Genomic DNA, 12,995 nt, shown 5'->3' with positions numbered 1-12,995 from the left:
CCTCCTGTTGCCTGGGCTGGAGTACAATGGCGCAATCTCGGCCCACCACAACCTCTGTCCCCGGGTACAAGCGATTCTCCTGCCTCAGCCTCCCGAGTAGCTGGGATTACAGGCACCCAGCACCGTATCTGGCTAATTTTTGTATTTTTAGTAGAAATGGGGTTTCACCAAATTGGCCAGGCTGGTCTGAAACTCCTGATGTCAGGTGATCCACCTGCCTCAGCCTCCCAAAGTCCTGGGATAACAGATGTGAGCCATGGTGCCCGGCCACATTAGTCTTTCAGACGAAGTCTCGCTGTGTCACCCAGGCTGAAATGGCACAATCTTGGCTCACTGTAACCTCCACCTCCCGGATTCAAGCAATTCTCCTGCCTCAGCCTCCTAAGTAGCTGGGATTACAGGTATGTGCCACCACACCTGGCTAATTTTTGTGTTTCAGTGGAGATGAAGTTTTGCCATTTTGACTAGGCTTCTCTCAAACCCCTGACTTCAGGTGATACAGCCACCTCAGCCTTCTAAATTGTTGGGATTACAGGCGTGAGCCACCACACCAGGCTGCATTAGTCTTACATAATGAGTTTGAATGGGAAGTGTGATGATAGCTAGGGGACGTAAGGATATACAGTACAGTGGTTTTTTGTTTGTTTTAAAGGATGGGATAGACTTCTTTATATAAATATCTTCTAAGTTGGGCTGTTGGTGAGAAATCAGTAACTATGAATCTAAGCTGCATTTCTGAAATGCCATCAAATGTTCACTGCCAGGTGGGGTGGCTCACGCCTGTAATCCCAGCACTTTGGGAGGCTGAGGTGGGTGGATTGCTTGAGCTCAAGAATTCCAGACCAGCCTGGGCAACATGACAAAACCCTGTCTCCACTAAAATACAAAAAAATAGCCAGGTGTGGTGCCCCACACCTGTGATCCTAGCTACCCAAGAGGCTGGGGCATGAGGATCGGGAGGCAGATTGCAGTGAGCTGAGATCTCAACACTGCACTAGAGCCTGAGAGACAAAGCAAGACTGTCTCAAAAAATAATAATAATAATAAAGTAATGTTCACTATCCTATTCTGGGTCAATCTGACTTACAGATTCTACATACAACCTCTGACCTGGATATAAACCATCCTTTCTGTTTACCTTCTGGGTTGTAGAGAGGAAAATGCCTTCTGTAAGTACTTGCACCACCACTATCATTCTTTTAGGGTTCATCTAGATAAGAAATCCCAGACTGAGTGGAAACAATTTGTCTGAAGTCACAGCTGGAACAGAACCCAGTCTTCCTCTTGGGTCCACTCCTGCACTCTCAACTTCATTAGGAAAGAAGGCACCGGTGTGGGCAAACTGATCCAGCTTGATTCAGATATATGTGGGTTCCAAGCAAGCCATTTTCCAGCTGTATGGCCCTGACTAAGTTTACGTTTCCTGCCCCTGATTTTCACAGGGCGATTAAATGTAAAACACCTGAGATAGTGTTTTACACTTAGGTTCCTAATAGCCTTAGGTTCCTAATATATAATCGCTATAAAAAAAAAAAAAAAAAAAAAAAAAGCCGGCCGGGCGAGGTGGCTCACACCTGTAATTCCAGCATTTGGGGAGGCCAAGGCGGGCGGATCACCTAAGGTCGAGAGTTTGAGACCAGTCTGACCAACATGGGTCCGTCCCTACTAAAAATACAAAATTAGCCGGGCGTGGTGGCGCATGCCTATAATCCCAGCTACTCGCGAGGCTGAGGCAGGAGAATCTCTTGAACCCGGGAGGCAGAGGTTGCGGTGAGCCGGGATCTCGCCATTGAACTCTAGCCTTAGTAACAGGAGGGAAACTCTGTCTCTAAAATAAAATAAAATAAAATAAAAAGCAGGCCAGTGGTAGATTGATTTTTCCGAGCCTGTGAACTCCATGGGGTCGCCAAATAAGCGCAGCCCCGGCGGATTCCCGCCCAGAACAGACGCCGTGCACGAACCCTACGCAAAATCGTAAGCAGTGGTTCCGGACTCCGGGACTTAGCCTGACGTAGCGAGGCGGGACTTCCGGCGGGAGGCGGACGCGCGGGCTGGCAGGTGTCGCTGATCTGACTGCTGTCGGCGAAACGAAAGGCGGGAGCCGGAGAGGCAAGGCAGGACCCGGGCTCCACTGCCGCCTTTCCGAGCTCTCGCGACGCGGACTTCAGTGCCAAGATGGCTCGGGGCGAGCGGCGGCGCCGCGCAGTGCTGGCAGAGGGAGTGCGGACTGCCGAGAGGGCGGCTCGGGGAGGCCCCGGGCAACGGGACGGCCGGGGCGGCGCGCCGCGCAGCACGGCTGGAGGAGTGGCTGTGGCCATAGTGGTCCTGTCTTTGGCCCTGGGCCTGTCGGGGCGCTGGGTGCTGGCGTGGCACCGTGCGCGGCGGGCGGTCACGCTGCACTCCGCGCCTCCTGCGCTGCCGGCCAACTCCTCCAGCCCCGCCGTGGCCCCGGGCCTCTTCTGGGGAACTTACCGCCCTCACGTCTACTTTGGCATGAAGACTCGCAGCCCGAAGCCCCTCCTCACCGGTAACCGGGCTCCAGGGCGGGCAGGCAGGCGGACTCCTAATCTGGGCGCCCCAGCTTGAAGCCAGAGAAAGGGTGGGGAGGAATGGATCAGGAGAGTTATGAAGAGGGATGACCCGGAGACCCGGAGGAACAGGTCCCCTGCTCTTTGACTTACGTGGCCATTCTACCCCCAGGACTGATGTGGGCGCAGCAGGGCACCACCCGGGGGACTCCTAAGCTCAGGCACACGTGTGAGCAGGGGGACGGTGTGGGTCCCTATGGCTGGGAGTTCCACGACGGCCTCTCCTTCGGGCGGCAACACATCCAGGATGGGGCCTTATGGCTCACCACTGAGTTCGTCAAGAGGCCTGGGGGTCAGCACGGAGGGGACTGGAGCTGGAGAGTGACTGTAGAGCCTCAGGTCAGGGCCTCAGGACACCCTTTCCTCAGCCCAGACCCCCTCCATCTTTCCCTTGCTGCCAGCAAATGCAGCATGAAGTGGGCTCCGAGACTGGCTGCCTGGCTTAAATCCTGCCTTAAGCAACTGCCTGTATGACCATCTCTACATCTCTAAGCCTTGATTTCCTTGCTTGTAAAGTGTAGATAATAGCCCTAACTCACAGAATTGTAAGAATTAAATTAAATTAAACTGTATAGACTTCTTAGTGTAGGACATAACACAAAAGTATACTGTAATCGCCCAGGGAAGCCAGTGCAAGGCTCTTTATCTCATCCCATTTGGGTGTACCTGGTTACTCAGTGACCCTCAACACTGCCAGAGGTATGTTGTTTACATTACCCCTGTCTGCTGTTCCTTTCCCTTACTAAGGCTGATTCTCAAGAGAGAATGCCAGTCTAACACTGTTCTTTTCTGTCCTCCTTGGTCACTCAGGCCTCAAGTACCTCTGCCCTCCCTTTGGTCTCCCTGTTCTTCTATGTGATGACAGATGGCAAGGAAGTCCTACTACCAGAGGTTGAAGCCAAGGGGCAGTTGAAGTTCATCAGTGGGCGTACCAGTGAACTTGGTGACTTCCGCTTTACACTTATGCCACCAACAAATCCAGGGGATACAGCTCCCAAGTATGGCAGGTAATTGGGGGAAGACAATGTTGGGGGATGGAAGGGGTGGTATTGATGCTGACTTTGATTTCTGTCTCCCCCACCCTACCTTCTTTCTACCAATTATTTGCATTTTCACCAGTCTCCATGTCCCTTGCCTGAGACCACCCAACCTGACTCCTGAGCACTTTGTATTTCTCTTTATAATGCCCACTGCCTTCTCCTGAATATTTTCTGTTTATTTTCTTCCCTTCAAGCTACAATGTCTTCTGGACCTCCAACCCAGGACTACCCCTGCTGACAGAGATGGTAAAGAATAGCCTAAATAGCTGGTTTCAGCATAGGCCTCCAGGGGCCTCCCCTGAACGCTACCTCGGCTTGCCAGGATCTCTGAAGTGGGAGGACAGAAGCCCCAGTGGGCAAGGGCAGGGGCAATTCTTGATACAGCAGGTGACCCTGAAAGTTCCCTTTTCTGTAGAGTTTGTGTTTGAATCAGGTAGTGCCCAAGCAGGAGGAAATCAAGCCCTGCCAAGACTGGCAGGCAGTCTACTGACCCAGACCCTGGAGAACCATGCTGAAGCCTTTAGAGAGCGCTTTGAGAAGACTTTCCATCTGAAGGAGAAGGGCCTGAGCCCTGGTGAGCAGGCTTTGGGTCAGGCTGCCCTCAGCGATCTCCTTGGCGGAATTGGCTACTTCTATGGACAAGGGCTGGTATTGCCAGACATGGGGGTGGAAGAGTCTGAGCAGAAGGTGGACCCAGCCCTCTTTCCACCCATACCTCTTTTTACAGCGGTGCCCTCCCGGTCATTCTTCCCACGAGGCTTCCTTTGGGATGAGGGCTTTCACCAGCTGGTGGTTCAGCGGTGGGATCCCTACCTCACTAGGGAAGCCCTTGGCCACTGGCTGGGGCTGCTAAATGCTGATGGCTGGATTGGGAGGGAGCAGATACTGGGGGATGAGGCCCGAGCCCGGGTGCCTCCAGAATTCCTGGTGCAACGAGCAGTCCACGCCAACCCCCCAACCCTACTTTTGCCTGTTGCCCACATGCTAGAGGGTGGTGATCCTGATGACTTGGCCTTCCTCCGAAAGGCCTTCCCCCGCCTGCATGCCTGGTTCTCCTGGCTCCATCAGAGCCAGGCAGGCCCAGTGCCACTGTCTTACCGCTGGCGGGGACGGGACCCTGCCTTACCAACCTTACTGAACCCTAAGACCCTACCCTCTGGGCTGGATGACTACCCCCGGGCTTCACACCCTTCAGTTGCTGAGCGGCACCTGGACCTGCGATGTTGGGTGGCACTGGGTGCTCGTGTGCTGACACAGCTGGCAGAGTATCTGGGCGAGACTGAGGTAGCTGCTGAGCTGGGTCCACTGGCTGCCTCACTGGAGTCAGCAGAGAGCCTGGATGAGCTGCACTGGGCCCAAGAGCTAGGAGTCTTTGCAGACTTTGGGAATCACACAAAAGCAGTACAGCTGAAGCCCAGGCCCCCTCAGGGACTGGTTCGGGTGGTGGGCCGGCCCCAGCCTCGACTGCAGTATGTAGACGCCCTTGGCTATGTCAGTCTTTTTCCCTTGCTGCTGCGACTGCTGGACCCCAACTCATCCCGCCTTGGGCCCCTGCTGGATATTCTAGCTGACAGCCGCCATCTCTGGAGCCCCTTTGGCTTACGCTCCCTTGCAGCCTCCAGCTCCTTTTATGGCCAGCACAATTCAGAGCATGATCCTCCCTACTGGCGGGGTGCTGTGTGGCTCAATGTCAACTACCTGGCCTTGGGAGCACTCCACCACTATGGGCAACTGAAGGGTCCTCACCAGGCTCGGGCTGCCAAACTCCACAGTGAGCTCCGTGCCAATGTGGTAGGCAATGTATGGCGCCAGTACCAGTCTACAGGCTTCCTCTGGGAGCAGTACAGTGACCGGGATGGGAGAGGAATGGGCTGCCGCCCTTTCAACGGCTGGACCAGCCTTGTCTTACTGGCCATGGCTGAAGATTACTGAAGGGAGGGAAAGGAGGGGAGCCAAGCCACCTGTGCCTCTCTGGCTCTGGAGGGACAAAGTCTGGCTTCTGCCCCCAGCCCCTCAGATACCAGTAATTCAAACTTTCCTCATTTCATCTCAGGTGTCTCCTGTCATCCCACATAGCCTGGGGGTGAATGTGAATTCAGAGTCTATTTTTCTAAATAAATTGGAAAAAACATTTTGAACTCTATTGCTTTTGCTAGATTTGCCTCACCAAGAGGCCTCAGATCAATCCAGGGCTCAGGACTTGTCCTCAGGGAAGGTGTGGTCAAGTGGCCAGAACCTGTCTCCTTCAAACACAGTCAAGTCAAGTACAATGTAGTGAGTTGAGCTTTAGTCCATCCAAACCCACAAGTGGCTGGTTCACATCTCTTTAATGAGATTAAAGGCTCCTGTGTATGTCTTGGGGGATAAAGCTAGCACAGTTCCCCCAAATACTGCCCCTTTCCTCAGGGCTCCGGCCCTTTCAGGCAGATTCTAGATGGGCAGGTGGGCAGGAAGGGGCCAAAGGGAATTAAAGGAGTTGGGACCAGGGCTGTTTCTGGTGGGCAAGTAACCCACCCACCTTCTCAAAACTACTTATGGGATGTCCTCTTCACTGGAAGCCAGCCCCAAGGGAGAGACCTGCAGTACAGACTCTGGGGGCAGTGCACAAGGGGAGTAGTCCTCCAGATCTGGCAGGGTGGCACTAGCCCTCACCTCCTTGACTGGCTCACCCTCACCGGAGACAGGACAAGAGCAGAGCTCAATACCCGAGTCACCAGTTAGACGGCGATAGCGGCAGGAGGGGGGTGTGGGGGCAGGGCTCACCCCTGCCCCAGGCTCACCCTCCTGATGAGGGGGGCACTCTGGTGGGAGGAAAGACCTTCCACATTTGTTCCCCAAGACTCTAGCCTTGTCCGTTAGCTACCCTATTCTTTCATTTAAACTTTCTGCTGTACCAAAGGCCAAAGCCTGTCATTTTCAAGAACTCTGGAATAGTAGTGCAAGTACTCTAAATGTAGAGGGATTTGAAGATCTTTGGTAAGACTCACACAGGTTAGGAGTGGACTTCATAAGATCCTTTTCAGATCCTGTCAGAACCTCAGAATCATTCTCTGTTCCTGTGTTTATTCAAGTGGACTCTATAATATTTATTTTCTGTCCTACTTTGCTAAGCCATGGTACTGTTTAAATTACTGTTGTGTATTTTTAGGTAACTACCTTATTAACCTATTCAACCATAGGAAAACGGCACATTTGTGACTAATTTTAAATATAATTACCTTTAATGTTTTCTTTTATCTCTTAATATCTTTTAATATTATTGTCATCTAGGAGGGATGGGAATTTAAATCAGATGGTTCAAAGCATATTTATAACTAATTTGCATGACTGTGATGAAGCAAATTTAACCTCAGTGGTTTTCTAAATTCTTTGTTTACTTAGACAGTATAACTACATTTGATAGTTCCTTAATTTTTTTCCCCTCAACTCTCAATGGTAAAAGTACAGATCTTTTGGAATAAGCATTACCTGTGTGTTGCTTTAGATTCAGTCATTGTTCAGTTGATCAAAGAGAAGTCACTATAGATCAACTTTTGCCTATCCATACTGGTAACATTAGTTAAGATTCTGAGTTGGCTGTGTTAAAATAAAAATATAAAAACACTATTTTTTGGAGTGAGCTAGGGTCATTTGTAAATCTCTCCAGTCACTGAATTTTGAGCTGAGATGTGCTGGTAAATGTGTAACAACTGACTCTCCAGGGGAAAAGGGAAAACCCTAATGTGTAGCATTTGCTGATTTTGGTCATATAAATATCTCCACCATGGTTGATCGCAAGCTACCAACATGATGTCACCAAACATGTAATTGGGAAGAGGTACTCAGCAGCACACTATTATACAGAATTTCCACCATACAGATAAAATAGGTGTAAATAATCTCTACAGCATTAATAAAATTAAAATGCATAGGAAATGATAGTATTCAGCATTTTAAAAGTATGATTTAAATTTTATCATTTAATTATTAATGATGGCTATGATTTTTTTAAACAACCAGCTTGCAAAATTCCTGAAATTAAAATAGGCTCTTCCAAATTGTGATGGGCTGGTGCCAACAAACCACTGATTCTAAGCCTTTGAGGACAAGAGCCTTTAAATTCCCAGCACTAGATTGGGTTTTGACTCACAGCCCACATCAGTGAAGATTTGTGAAAGAAACAGTTCAAGTCAAGGTTAGCCAATAAAAAACAAACAAACAAAAACCTAGGCATTATTCTTTAAATTCATACATCTGCATGGTCCAAACTGGTTTTTCTTTTGCCTCCATTCCCTTGTTTTTCTTTGTGCATATAATTTAGATTATTTTTCAAACATAATTATTACTGGGTTATATAGTGGTCATTCCTGTCAAGAATTTTGCATCTGACAATTTTTCACCAAGAAGGCAACCTAGATCATATGTTATTCACATAAATCAGGAATTTTATTATCTACTTTAATTATATATTTTTAATTGAAATCTTGTATATTTCTACAAAATAACACTTTCCAACAACTAAAATACTAGTTGTATTTTCAAGATATTTTTATGACTTTCTCTTTAATTTCATAGGACAAATGTCTATGATGAAATCTTTTCCAGGAAATTACAGCTGCTGGTTTCAAGATAAAGCTCCTTATGAAGAAGCAAAGTTGATTGATTACCTTATGCAATAACTCCACAAAATGAATGCTTTACAGACTAACTTACTGGTACATTAATATCCTCTGGGAGTCAGTCAGTTTGGGGCAGGAAATAAAATGAGTTCCAAAGTTTGCATATCAAAAGGAACTTAAACAAAATTACCTTATTAAATGAATCTATAAATTTTACATCTTGAACCTATAGTCAAATAAGAATGGGAAGAGTATGTATATAAAACATTCTTTTTTTCTCTATTATTTACATGTCTTATTTCAGTAAGATGTTCTTTCAGCTCTGATATTCTTTCTTCCACTTGGTCAATTTGGCTGTTGTTACTTGTGTATGCATCACGAAGTTCTTGTGCTGTGTTTTTCAGCTCCATCAGGTAATTCATGTTCCTCTTTAAACTGGTTATTCTAGTTAGCAATTTCTCTAAGTTTTTATCAAGGTTCTTAGGTTCTTTGCACTGGGTTAGAACATGCTCCTTTAGCTCATCATAGTTTTTTATTACCCATCTTCTGAAGCCTGCTTCTGTCAATTCATCCATCTCATCCTCCATCCAGTTCTGCACCCTTGATGGAGAGATGTTGCAATCATTTGGAAGAGAAAGGGACATTCTGGCCTTTTGGGTTTTCAGCAGTTTTTCATTGATTCTTTCTCATCCTTGTGAGTTTGTCTAGTTTTGGTGTTTGAGGCTGCTAACCCTTGGATGGGGTTTTTGTGGGGGCCTTTTGTTGTTGTTGATGCTGTTGTCACTTTCTGCTTGTTTTTCCTTCAGTAGTCAGGTCCCTCTTCTGTAGGGCTGCTGCAGTTTGCTGGGGGTTCGCTTCAGGCCTCATTCATCTGATTTGCTTCTATGCCTCGAGATATCATTCAAGGAGGCTAGAGAGCAGCAAAGATGGGTGCCTTCTCCTTGTTCTGGGGCCTCTCACCTTGAGGGGCACCAATCAGATGTCGGTAGGACTGCTCCTCTATAGGGTGTCTGACGATTCCTGTTGAAGGGTCTCACCCAGTTGGGTGGCACAGGAAGCAGGACCTGTTTAATGAAGTACTTTGTCCCTTTGTGGAGATGGTGTGTTTTGCTGGAAAGAATCCCACTTGTCTGGGCTGCCCAGAGTCCTCATAACTACCAGGATGAGAGGCTATGTCTTCTAGTCTGCAGAGACTGCAGCCGCCCCTCCCTCTAGGGGCTCAGGCTCAGGGAGATCCTGAATTCTGTCCCTGAGCCTCCGGCTGGAATTATTGGAGATCCTGTAGAGAAGCCCCACCCACTAAGGAAAGATAGGTCAGGGTTAGATCTGAAGAGGTACTCTTACCTGCTGACTGCCACAGCCAGCATCTTAGTTATTTCTTGTCTTCTGGTAGCTTTTGAATTAGCTTGCTCTTGCCTCTCTAGCTCTTTTAATATCACAATTAAAAGAACCAGAGTGTTGGTATGAGATCTTTCCAGCTTTATGATGGAGGCATTTAGTCATTTAGTGCTATACATTTTCCTCTTAACACTGCTTTAGCTGTGTACCAGAGATTCTGGTACATTTGACTTTTAGTACAGACATGTGTCCCAGTGATTCTGGTACATTGCCTGGGACAAGTATTGAGACCAGGCCATCTAGACTCCCTGGCTCTAGCAAAAAAAAGTGCAGCCTGGATTTATAGAAATAGATGCCACCCTTCCCCCCCAACCTCAGTGAGCTTAACTTGTTACTAGGCAGTTGCAAGTCCCAGTGCTGGCTGCTGTCTCTCCCCCAAGGAGCTCAAATGGCTTAGACAGCAGGCAGCTGCAGCCAGTGCCGGTAGGCCCTCCCCTCTGGAGTTCAGTAAGCTTAAGCAGATTCCAGCTGAGAGGCTGTAAGAATCTGCACATTCGGGGATTGGGACAGCAGGCTATGGTGGTGTGTATTCATGAGTGGGATCTTCTGATCTGTGGGTCACAAATTTCTGTGGAAAAAGCACAGCTTCCCTGGCTGGGTACCATGCTCACTCACCACCTCCCTTGGCTGGGGCAGGGGGTTCCCCTTCCTTGTGTGGCTGTCAGGTGGGCCACCACACCACACTGCTCTCACTTCTGTCCATGAGTTATGCCAGCCTTCTAGTCAATTTTGATGAGAGAACCTGGATACCTTGTTTGCCGGTGAAGGATTCACGTGTTTGTTATGTTTTTATAAGAAGCATGGCACTAGCAACTGCATCTGGTAATGGCCTCAGGATACTTTCATTCAGGGCAGAAGGCAAAGGGGAACCAGCAAGTGCATAGATGACATGGCAAGAGAGGAAGAAAGAGACAGGGTGAAGAAGTACCAGGCTCTTTTTAACAACCAGCTCTTATGGGAACTAATTGAGTGAGAATTCACTCTCCCCTGATGGAGGACATTATTCCTTGGATATCCATCAATATGACCCAGACACCTCCCATTAAGTCCAGCACTGCCACATTGGGGATCAAATTTTAATGTAAGGTTAAGAGGGGACAAGTATCCAAACTATAGCAGTGCCTTGGATGCTGAGGTGTGGACACATGTGGAATGGCAGTGAAGTCAGTGTCCAGAATACAGTTGTGTAGAGTGACTGTAGGACCTGGACTGTAGGTAGCTCACAGGGACTGTGGTTCTCTGGTGTCTGAGACATGGGCATTTACAGTGGAGCCACAGAGCCAGTGGACTGGAACATGGGTACAGGTGGAGTGGTCATGGCTCTAGAGTTTGGTGGGGTTTGGGAGATGGCATCACAATAATGGCTCCTTTTTGGAGGGATCACAGCATCTCCCTCTCCAGATTGTTCACAGTGGCAATGGCACTTGATTATTTCAGTGGTGAAAGTTGCCAGTGTCCCCTGCATAGAAGGTCACTGGAAACCATCCTGGCACCTGATGTGTGGCTAATACTGATAGAACCTACCATTCTAGACATCTCTATATATCTCAGGTATGCCATTCTCTCCAGTGATTTATTCTGTGTGATTATTCTGGATGTTCTTGCTTATTTAGTGTTTGTTTTATTTCACTGTGTTGCTTAGATTCTTTTGGACCTTTGAGCAATCCCAAAGATGTCTTTCTTGTCTTTGTAGGGAAAAGAAGGCTGATGTCTCCATCTCTACCATCTTGATGGCATCACTCCACATTAAAGCTTTCTAAAGGAATTACTTAGTGTTTGACTCATACTTCTCAAAAATCCAGAAGTTCTGAAATAACCAAGAGTGTACACATATTTGTTGAATAAATAATTTGAGCCATAATGAGACAAGTCTAAATTGTCTCGAGACAGGAAACATGTTTGGGTTAAACTATTTTTCAAATATTTAAATGTGTTACTAGAGAAGCTAAATAGAATGTAATTTTAAAAGCTCTTCCCTAATATGTATCCAGAGAGACAGATTGGCAGGTATCCAAAGCTGTTTGGTGACTCTCATGGGGCAGAACTTGTTGCTGACATCTCTTGATTTAAATATGGGTTGAATATGGCTTCCTCCAGGAGCATTAGTCACTTAAAAAGAAAAACTACCTAATTTAGCTGGGCTCAGTGGCTCACACCTGTAATCCCAAAACTTTGGGAGGCTGAGGTGGGCAGATCACGAGGTCAGGAGTTCGAGACCAGCCTGGCCAACATAGTGAAACCCTGTCTCTATTAAAAATACAAAACTTAGCTGGGTGTGGTGGCACGTGCCTGTAGTCCCAGCTACTCAGGAGGCTGAGACGGGAGAATTGCTTGAACCTGGCAGGCAGAGTTTGCAGCGAGCCAAGACCATACCTTTGCACTCCAATCTGGCAACAGAGTAAGACTCTGTCTCAAAAAAAACAAATCAAAAAACAAACAAAAAAAGCTGTGTATTTTAAGGCAATTAAAAGTCAATACGATTAAATAGGGATGATTAGAATTATTTGTTATACTTTGATACACTTAAAACACTTTAAATTATGTTTTTCAATTATACTTGGAACCATTAGTAATAGTATTAGTGGTCTCATTTTACATGGAGATTAAATTGCAATTAGCTCATTTTCATAAAACATGGGAAATCATTTGGTATACTGATATTTGAAAGCTATATGAAACATTAGGGAAAATCTTAGGTATTTTAATGGAACCAGAAATCCTTTAATGTTACATAAACCATGTAAAATATCTCAAATTTTGAGACATGTTGGTATACCTGTTCATTATCGATATTTATTTTTAATTTTTTTCTTTAGCTGAATCTCTTTCTTAATGACTAGACAGATGCTTCAAATAGAATTGGATGGCATTAGAAGTATTTTTTTTTCTCCTGGTTACCATCTTAAAAGGGATATAGAAACTAAAGAAAGGGGACTCCAGCTATAAAACCAACGGAGCTTGCTTTATTATATTTTCCTCACTTTTAAAATATATTATTGACATTGCAAGTATTTAGATAGTATTCAAAAACAAAATCAAAATTTGTGTTCCACTACCAGCTTAATCAATAGTACTATGTGCAACTGAAGTCCTCTGTGAATTTCTTTCCAGTAATACCCCCCTCTGCTCCCTGGAAGTAACTGCAATCCTGAATTTGATATCTACATACTTCTCAGTCTTTTTTATAATCTCCACTCCAGACAAAATATAGTATCATTATATTCTCTTGCTTGTTTTTAAATTTTATGATTGTAGTTGTGATGTGTGAGTTCTTCTGTATTTTTTCTTCCTCAATATTAAGCTTGTAGGCTCTTTGTTGATTCTTGTAGCTCTATTGTATTATTTCTGAGTGAATTTTTAGAAATTCTGTT

General features: G+C 46.5%; 2 protein-coding genes across 4 annotated transcripts in view; both read left to right on the top strand.

The window, feature by feature from the left end:
* Positions 1-12,995, top strand: part of CNTN1 (contactin 1) — a 372,749-nt gene that overhangs the window by 121,168 nt on the left and 238,586 nt on the right. The window lies entirely within an intron of this gene.
* Positions 2,020-5,771, top strand: LOC108305664 (mannosyl-oligosaccharide glucosidase). The gene is made up of 4 exons (XM_017530400.2): positions 2,020-2,527; positions 2,701-2,927; positions 3,399-3,595; positions 3,823-5,771. The coding sequence occupies exons 1-4, from the start codon at positions 2,176-2,178 to the stop codon at positions 5,558-5,560; spliced, it is 2,514 nt and encodes an 837-aa protein (XP_017385889.1). The 5' UTR covers positions 2,020-2,175; the 3' UTR covers positions 5,561-5,771.

Source organism: Cebus imitator, unplaced genomic scaffold, assembly GCF_001604975.1.
Source record: "Cebus imitator isolate Cc_AM_T3 unplaced genomic scaffold, Cebus_imitator-1.0 Scaffold2, whole genome shotgun sequence".
In the NCBI taxonomy this organism is placed as follows: Eukaryota; Metazoa; Chordata; class Mammalia; order Primates; family Cebidae; genus Cebus; species Cebus imitator.
This window is presented reverse-complemented; position numbering and strand designations above follow the sequence as displayed.

Coding starts and splice junctions, on each gene's coding strand:
- LOC108305664 (XM_017530400.2), top strand. CDS start 2,176: ATGGCTCGGGGCGAGCGGCGGCGCCGCGCAGTGCTGGCAGAGGGAGTG. Junction 2,928..3,398: donor GAGTGACTGTAGAGCCTCAG/GTCAGGGCCTCA, acceptor TTGGTCACTCAG/GCCTCAAGTACCTCTGCCCT. Junction 3,596..3,822: donor ACAGCTCCCAAGTATGGCAG/GTAATTGGGGGA, acceptor CTTCCCTTCAAG/CTACAATGTCTTCTGGACCT.